This window comes from Patella vulgata, chromosome 3 (assembly GCF_932274485.2).
Source record: "Patella vulgata chromosome 3, xgPatVulg1.2, whole genome shotgun sequence".
In the NCBI taxonomy this organism is placed as follows: Eukaryota; Metazoa; Mollusca; class Gastropoda; family Patellidae; genus Patella; species Patella vulgata.
The window spans coordinates 62010697-62020185 of record NC_065881.2 but is presented as its reverse complement, the minus strand read 5'-3'; the positions used below and the strand labels follow the sequence as shown (position 1 = coordinate 62020185).

The 9489-nt window shown below is 33.8% G+C and overlaps 1 protein-coding gene across 1 annotated transcript; it reads right to left on the bottom strand.

Moving 5' to 3' along the window:
- Nucleotides 1-253: 253 nt before the first annotated feature.
- LOC126815075 (coiled-coil domain-containing protein 113) lies at nucleotides 254-7383 on the bottom strand. The gene is made up of 8 exons (XM_050540609.2): nucleotides 7226-7383; nucleotides 5421-5733; nucleotides 5113-5268; nucleotides 4862-4942; nucleotides 2961-3116; nucleotides 2516-2623; nucleotides 1857-2012; nucleotides 254-803 (listed from the first exon to the last, which is right to left on the bottom strand). Exons 1-8 carry the CDS (start codon nucleotides 7330-7332, stop codon nucleotides 714-716), a joined length of 1167 nt encoding a protein of 388 aa, XP_050396566.1. The 5' UTR covers nucleotides 7333-7383; the 3' UTR covers nucleotides 254-713.
- Nucleotides 7384-9489: the final 2106 nt, after the last annotated feature.

Sequence of the window (9489 nt, the reverse complement as noted above, 5' to 3'; positions counted from 1 at the left end):
TCTCGGTATGATATAATAAATATAACACATAAATACTGTACAATATCAACTAGTATAATTAATAGTGTTAAATTAAACATATACATCTTGATTATAAAATTTATTATGTTGTACATATTTGTGACAAATAAGTCTATCTACAATACTATACCCACAAATTGCATTTGTGTGAGTGACAATGAATGGCTTAAATGCCCCCTTGTCACTGATGATGTAAGGGCCCAGTGATATTTTCAGTTGACTGAGAAGTGGGCTTTCAGATTACAGCCTAACATTGTAATCTGATTGAACCACATGTGTATATCTCTTTAAAAGCATTTCTACAGTTCTTGTAATATCACAGATTCATATAAAACAGATTCATATAAAACAAAGTGAAAATTTTGAGAGAATCACCCAAATAACACAATAGAAGGTTAGTAAAAACTCATATCTACAAATGTAAATTATACATGCAGTGTTATTGTTGATGTGTACAGCTTTATACATACGGTGTATATATATACAAAAATATTTTAAAACAGCCCTCACAGCCTTATACTTTACAGACCTAGTGATACACCACAACATATATCTGTATTTAGAATAAGTTTTAAAGTGGTTGTCAAAAATAACAATGCAGAGGATCTGTATTTAAATCTTGCTTTATCACATCAATAAATCCATAATAACAAGAAGCAACTACAGACAAGTTGTAGAAGTTGTCACTTTAATTACAATGGTTCCACCATACGCCACTGATTAGCCATCTGACTTCCAATCTCCAACTGTTTCCACGTTTTACGATGCGTTTTCAACGCCATCTGCAATGAAGACATTAATTATTTTATCAATTAGAACACAGTAGACTATCGTATTACATTAGAACACAGTAGACTATCTAATTACATTAGAACACAGTAGACTATCTTATTACATTAGAACATGTTAGATTAGTTTATTACATTAGACTATCTTATTACATTAGAACACAGTAGACTATCTTATTACATTAGAACATGTTAGATTATTTTATTACATTACACCACAGTAGACTATCTTATTACATTAGAACACAGTAGACTATCTTATTACATTAGAACATGTTAGATTATTTTATTACATTAGACCACAGTTGATTATCTAATTACATTAGCATTAGTCCACAGTTGATTATCTAATTACATTTGACACATATATTGTTATTTACCAATGAATACAGTTAGAAAAGTCAGCCTTACAGAGATGTTCCCTTGGGCATAAATAAGTCATCTGTTTTGACACTCAATAGTTATTTCTATCTAATGAAAATATGGTGACTGTTAAATTTTTTAGTTTCTCAGAAAAACTCATTAAAGTATCTTGAAAGGTAAGTTTTTGGCAACTGTTTAGGAAATATACTTTTAAAGTACCCCAAAAAGACAGATTGCAAATTTTATTTAAAGTAGTCCGTTGAACCAAGACAAAATCTTATCCCCGAGATGATAAACTCAAGTGTGGTATATTCTTTCATAACGAAACACAAGATTATAGTTTAGAGTATGCCCTTTCACCACAAACACATCTCAATATTTTAACACAGTGGCAGAAATATTACATTCTTTAATTTTTGGAATTTAACCTGGAAAGTTCAACATTCATCTTTCAAAAACTAGTATTAAAGATAGGTTTCCAGGCAACAAAACATACGCAAACAGCAGCTAAATTGTCCGAGCGGTCAACAAGGGTTGTTGCATATTTAATCTTTTGTAGGTAATGGGGCATTTACAAGACAATTTCATACAGATCAGATTATAATTTTCGTTCACAAAGTACTACAAACTGAAACAAGGGCCTTAACACTCTGGAAGTAATATACAAAAATTGTTGAAACTCACATCTGCAATTTCGACTTTTCGCTCCCAACTTTTGACCTTTTTCTGAAGATCATACAGATCAGCCTTTTCTGTAACATATTCCATAACTGCTGGTACCTTGTAATCAGTTAATTGTTGACGTAAATTCTTGTTGATCTTCTCAGCTTTCACTCTTTCCTGTAAATAAATAGCATGTGGTTGGTTAATTCAAAACTAAATCAACAAAAATAAATTATAAAGGAAATAAATACAAAGTGAGAAAATCACTCAAAAGGATAAAACAACCATAGAAGAAATTTGATGGGCAAACATCTATTGAATAGCCGTGTAGTCCTAAAGAACTAGTATATATGGTCCTACAAAACGGAAGGCCTTTCACATATCTGGGGCAGTCAAAGAAACGATTGTTTCTGACTGTCCATTAAAAATCTGAAGGAACAGGAGTATTATAAATGCTCTGATATCATGAACCATCTAATTTGGAGGGATATAATTATATTGTTACATTGGGAAAACATATTTCAGATTAACAAATGTCTAGGTAATATAAACAATTCATTTGTTCTACTACTAAATGTCTAGATAATATGAACAGTTCACTTGTTCTACAACTAAACGTCTAGATTATATCAACAGTTCAATTGTTCTACAACTAAATTTCTAGATAATATACAATTCACCTGTTCAACAACTGTAGTTTCTATATCAATTCTTGATAACAAATCAATTCTTGAACTGATCTCAGACTTTAATCTTTCGGATTCTTTTTCTAAAGTGTGTAATTTTTTCTGAAATGAAAAAAACGTAATAATCAATCAATACTTTAGACTTCTTCACATTTGAGGGTATATTTTGTATCAATTGTGCCTTTAAGATGCTCAGCCTTTTTCAAGGCAGTACAGTATATATCAGGTATTCCAGAATAGGTAAAGGTACTCTACCAGATTTTTACAACTATAATATCATAGTACCAAAACATAAATACTGATGGCACTAACAACCATGTTGCATTTTTAAATAATGTCTAGGCAACAGTCATACCTTATTTCAAAAGGTGATTAAAAAGTTTATGTGGTAAGTTTCATTACACATAGTTATTAATTATTTCAAGACAATGTTATCTACCTGATATGCATTACGGACTTGAGTTGTGTTACCGGCCATCATTTTTAATCTCAGTAAATCCTGGTTTCTTTCATCTATTTTCTCTAGATATTGCTGGTTTTCAATCTTTAGCTGATTAAAATCTACTTCATGCAGTACTTCTCCCATTTCTTCTTTCTACATTGAAATGAATATTATATTACAGTACAAAGACCTCTATTAAACTAATTACCATTTACCCATTATGACAAAAACAGCAAACAATCGAGAGGTGATGTAGTAGCTTATTTTAGCCATGACATTTTCTCAGTTTTTGTACGGTATAAGAAAAATCCCAATTTCAAGAACTATGAAGTCAAATGAACTTTCCTTCATTTTTTTGTTCAACTATATGAAAAGGTTTATTAACCAATTTCCTATAATGCTTTGCAGACTTAAAATCAAAATTTTTTTTTTGCTTCTCTAGAAAAATGATATTAGAAGCACAGTTATCATGTTCCAAAGCATCAACAAATTAAATTGCTTATCTTTCTTTAGCATCATATTCCTGAAGGAATGGCCTGAAAAATCCCTCTGAATTGAGACTGAAGACTAGAGTCTTTGACAGAGTGTGTCCATTCTAATCGTCCAATCAAATCTCTCCTGAGTAAAATACTAGGAATTTTCATGACTTAACTGGGATGACCTCTTTAAAAAAAATGCTAGTGTTTGTTAGTGCTGATTTCAAGAAAAAGTTTACCCGTGGATGCATAAAGGAACAAACATTGATACTCATAGAGGTAAATTTGGCCGTGGCTGAAACTCGCTATTGTAACGAAAATTCTTTGACTCATCCGATATAAATTCTATAAACATGTACCAATTATTATTGCTGCCTACCTATAAATATTTGATAATATTTATCCATTTATTTTTGTGAAGAAACACAATATGTAACATGACAGCCATTCTCTATGACCTGCTGTGTGGTCCAAGAGATGATAAAAAGATTTCAAATGTTTACATTGTAGCTACATGCATTTGGGATAGCCTCGTTTATTACACAATTAGTTTCTCTGCAATATTATGTTACGTACTAGTTATAGGCCCTGCTTGATTTGTCAATACCGGCGCATAACGGCTGACCACAGTTCGGCAGTTTTTGCGCGAGGTCACTTGATTTCACCGGAAATCGACAAAAGTTTGGCTGCGGTGTATGCCGAATGCGCCGCTTTGGCGGCAGCGACGAACACCGGCGCAAGATGGCGAACATGTCAACGAAGAAAAAATTCACGTTATTTAGGAATGCCATAAAACACTAATACTAAAGCGTTAAAATTAAACCAAATGTTTTGAAGTTGAATTTGAGCTTCATAAAACCAGAAGTTCATATGTCATTTATTTTTTCTCAGTAATATTATTTATAATAATTTTCTGCTTATTTTGTGGGAACTTTCAAGTCATACTTTCAAGAATACTGTTTTTAATTAAAACATGTCATGTCATAATATTATAACATTATCCGACGCCATATTGTTTATCAGCCGGGTCACTTGATTTGCTTCGATACGGTAACCTGACCGGCATACGCCGTAGTAGAAACCGGCTCACCTATCGGCAGACAAATCAAGCAGGCCCATAATTGAGCATAATGCATTTTGTGCGTTCTAACGTAATGTAGCCGTGTTTTTCACCAGACACTTTACTTTACAGTAACATATTTAGACTAGAGCTGTGACTAATCCCGATTAATTTTATTGCGTCGTTATGTACTGGTTGTTGATCGGAATGTTAACCTGTAATAATTTGGGACAGAAATTTGCGCCGAGTATGGCAGTGTTTGAGTGGGGTTAGTTCTAATCAAACGAAACACTGCGAGGAGTATAGTTTAACAGAATACACTTCATTGTGAAATATGCTTTCAAAAAACTTAATTATCATACCTGTTTGAGTTGCAGATGTAACTTCTTTTTCTGTACTTTTAATGTAGAATTCTTTAATCTTAATTTTTCAATAAGTGTATCCTGAAATTTAAGTAATGATTAATCTGAATCTATATGTATTAGAATACAAATTCTTTGTTATCAAACACAACCTTATAATTGTCAGTCATATTGTAAGGTACGAGATAGCATACTTGTCATATCTGTTTGGTGTCACTTCCACAAAAAAATACTTTTAAAAATTGACTTACCCTTGATCTTAGTTTATCTTCAAAATAACGAATAACCTTTTCTGAAACTACTCTATTAGTTCTAGTATTTACGGCTCCTTTCACTATATCTCGCTCAAACTCATAATATTCTTTCTTCATTTCAGCTAACCTTAAATCAGCTTCTTCCATTATAGCCTGAATGAAATGTCATTGAAGCAGTTAAAACATTTGTAGTCATAAAGTCAGTTTATAAGATTGAAATCAAGGAATTAAAATAGTGGGTTTTTTTTTTTATAACATTAAAGATTGAACTACTAGCACGAAAGTTTAAGCAATTTAATTAATACCTTAAAATTATCTAAAACCCTTTCTGAATCTTCACGAACTCTTTCCTTATCTTCTCTTAACTCCTCGATCTCTCTCTGTGAAATATCACATTTTTGTTCAGCTGTAAGTTTCAGTGAGCGGTCAATGTTGCTGCTACGAGATTTTGATCTTTTTCTGCCCATACCACGTAATTCTTGAGTAGAGGTTGAAGGAGCCAATCCCCCAGCAGGATGTAAGGATTGCGAAAGATTAGCACTTTCTCCTTTAGGTTCGACTCTTTTGAGATATTTTTCAAACATATGGGTCTCGGCCGTAAGAATTTCATTGTCTTCTCTGAAAAATAATAAGATTGATGAAAAGGGGTTACAGATGTAACATCATGTATATTCAGGACATGTTAGGACAGTAGCAGGCTGAAAGGTTACGAGTAAACTGGATGGGGAAATGTATAAAGTATAAGCCCCCATCCCCCAAGCGTGTCCAGTACGAGGGAGCAAAGCACCCAAATTTTTTTGCAATCTTGAAACCAGTTTGCTAGTAATCAGTAGAGGAACCATTTTGCGGTCTAGGGAGCAAAATGGAACAGAGTTAATTTAAATGTTCTGTGTTTCTGTTTCAACCTACTACCTAGCTAATGTAGACGGGCATAATTTTAAAAAGGTAAATTGTGTCTAAATTTTAGATTTTCACTGTGTAAGATAACTTAAACATCAATGACAATTCAATAGGCATTGATGATTGAATAGTCTGAATATACATATTAATTGTTATTACGAAGTGTATATTTTGACGTCCGACGGTTCTTTACTTTATTTACTATTTAGCCGTACTTCCATTGACATGCGCAGTTGTCGATTCCTGATATATTCCACCATTTTGGAACATTAAAAACAACTCGTCTTTCAAGTTCGGTGCAGAAGCACAATTTTACGGGAAAAACATAAACCACTGACAGTCTAAGTACTTAAATTCAAAACCAAAATCCGCAGAAATGCGTCCTCGACCAAAATAGAATATTCTAAATGCTTTTCCACAATTTACATTTATTATCTTATTTTCTTTTAAAAATAATTCTCCAGTTTCTACCATCAGAAATTAAGTATGGCTATTTGCTTCCTTTAATAAGAAACAGAGAAAGAAGCAATGTTAGACAAAGGATGAATAGAATTGTCTGGTGGTTTTGGTTTAGGTTATACTTATAGGTTAATGTTAGATGGTAAAATAGCCCAGAGCCGGCATCATTGCCAAAGCGAAAACTGCTAAGTCCAGGAATCAGACAACTGCGCATGTCAAACGGAAGTATAGTAGGCCCTATACACTGCGTTATTATTATATTTGAAATTATACTATATAGAATATATTTTTAACAATATTGAATATTAGGCGTAGCTACAATATTATTAATATTAAATTCTATATAAATATAATTTCATGTTCAAACCGAAGAATAAAATAGAGATCATGCAGATTTAGCTAGTCCTGCCGACACTACCGGTAGCCTACTTTAAATTTTTAAAAAAAAACACGTCTCATCATACTCTCATTAAAATTTGTATTTTTGAGTTTTAGTACTGGAGGGAAAAATATTTATATTTTGACATTTGATTACTTTGGTAACAAAATCATAGACTGGTTATAGGTTACTAAATACTAGAGTAGACAAAATTCATATTCGTCATCATTGCCAATGCACATTCTGATTCCACAACATTTTTACATTGATCCGATGTTCTGAAGTAAGTCGATTCAAATCAATAAAAAAAAAAAGCACACTAGGCCTAATCACAGGATATGGTAATTACGTTTTTCAAATTGTTGTACTTACATTGTATCATTAACTAATTGAAATAATTTTTCATCGGAAAGCTCTAATAAAGGATCTTCACCAGTATCATTACTCGTGTCGACGCTCAACGTCTCCGACTCAGCCATATTGCTTGTTCTGTTGCTATGATCACCATCCGGGCTCTTTTATAAAGATCAAATGCATATTTCGACAATGTAAATAACCATGAAACGAAATAGTGTGTATGATACCTTTCTAATTCTAGAGGTAATTGATCAGAACCAATAGATAAATCGTGAATGAATTAATTTTACAAACAGATTTTTATATAATAAGCTTTTTGTTTTTCGTTCTGTTGCTATGATCAACATCCGGGCTCTTTTATTCTTTTATTAAGATCCAATGCATATTTCGACAATGTAAATAAACACGAAACGAAATTGTGTTTGATACTTTAATTCTAGAGGAACCATAATTCGTGAATGAATTGATTTTAAAAACAGAATTTTATATAATAAGCTTTGTTACTCTTTTGTATTTTATACTTTATTTTGGCCCACTGTAAGCCTGCTAGTAATTCAAACCATGGACACTAGATAGATAGGACTGTATAATGTTTATATAAGGTCCATGCTCAATAAAAGAGATCATTATATACCGTACAGCACCCCTCATCCCTCCTCAATAATTTGGCCGCAAGTAAGGCTACTCCTTTCTACTACTCGGACATTCGGACTCAACCGTCCATAATATGTATGTAGCCTACGGTGATAGGCCTGTATAAAAGTATATTTAAACCGTTTTGAAAATAAGTTAAAAATTGTGACCTCCAGAGTGCACATATGACTCTTTCTTAGTTAAATGCTGAATTTGTGAACCGCATTAAAATGAAATGAAATGGGGTTTAATGTCCTAGTTGTTCTACTCCGACTGGGCTAATGAAGACGCGGACATACATGCAGAGGGAAATATTGCCCGGGCAGCGGCACCATGTGGCCTAGGCTACTCATGAGTCATATCAAATTCCAACTGCGAAGGGATTTTTTACGTGCACACCAATGTGTACACGGGACCTCAGTTTTTTTGTCCCTATTATTTAATTGTTCTGCTCCAACTGGGCTAATGAAGACGGGCATACGCCATAGGCCTACAGTGTGCTATGAGGGAAATTTTGCTTGGACAGCGGCACTACAGCCTACTCTTCTATCAAATTATTTACACTTAAAGGGTTGAAAAATTGGTAAAAACACAAAAATAAAAAAGTCCTTGTAAATCAAAAAGTCACCTTAAAACACGCTTATAAAATCGCTTTTGTGAGAAGAGAGGGCGGGTCAAAGAATTTGCTCGCTTTATGTGTAAAAACGAAGTGCTCGCAGTAAAAACCACATAGCTGGACCCGTACTGGGTTATTCACATATTAAAAATTGTTTGCCCAAAAAGTTCCACATAGTTAAAAGTTAGTAAAAAGTTCTTTCATGCGGTTCGGGAGCCACAGTGGCCAAGTGGAAAAGATGCTGGCTCGATAGCCTGGAGGTCGTGTTTGATCCTTGCATTAGCCGAGGAAGTTCATCAGGATTTTCCGGTGTGGTTTTCAATTGTCAGTGGTGCAGGACGGAGGACCTGACAGGGACGGTTGTTCGAATGAGACGAAAATATTGAGGTCCCGTGCACACATTGGCGTGCACGTAAAAAATCTCTTGGCAGTTGGAATTTGATATAAGAGTTGGCCATATAGTGCCCGTGCCAGTGCCAGGGCAATATTTCCCTCATAGCACACTGCATGGCGTATACCCATCTTCATTAGCCCAGTTGGAGTAGAACAACTGGGACGTTAAACCCCATTTCATTTCATTATAATGCGGTTCTTAAAGTCAGCGTTTAAGAGTCATACCATGCACTCTGGTGGTCACAATTTTTAACTTATTTTCAAAACCGTTCAAATATACTTATAATTTATTTCCGATTTGCGCCTATCGGACAGTATAACTTTCTGGATTATGGACCCTGATTGTACAAAAATCACATTTTTAGCATGTGAGAGGTAGCAATTTCTATCTTATTTTCAAAATCATTCAAATATATGACCGTTGTACCATCATTATGGTTGAGTCCAAATTTCCTGAGAATCGGACTGAAACTTCCCGTCAAATGGTCGCTCCCCTTTACGCAAATAGAGTAAAGGTATGTAATACTAAGGTTGTAACAATTTTATTTGATTTCGCTAGTTCTTGGGTGAGTTCAAGTTTGGTGCGCATCAGACTTTCCGTTTTGGAGTTATGCCAAATGCCTTTTCGGCAAAATGT

Excerpts from the sequence above, each read along its gene's own strand:
- LOC126815075 (XM_050540609.2), bottom strand. The coding sequence starts at position 7,332 with ATGGCTGAGTCGGAGACGTTGAGCGTCGACACGAGTAATGATACTGGT. Across the intron at positions 4,943-5,112 it reads AAGATAAACTAAGATCAAGG|GATACACTTATTGAAAAATT; the intron begins GTAAGTCAATTT and ends CTTAAATTTCAG. Across the intron at positions 804-1,856 it reads GAAAAGTCGAAATTGCAGAT|ATGGCGTTGAAAACGCATCG; the intron begins GTGAGTTTCAAC and ends TCTTCATTGCAG.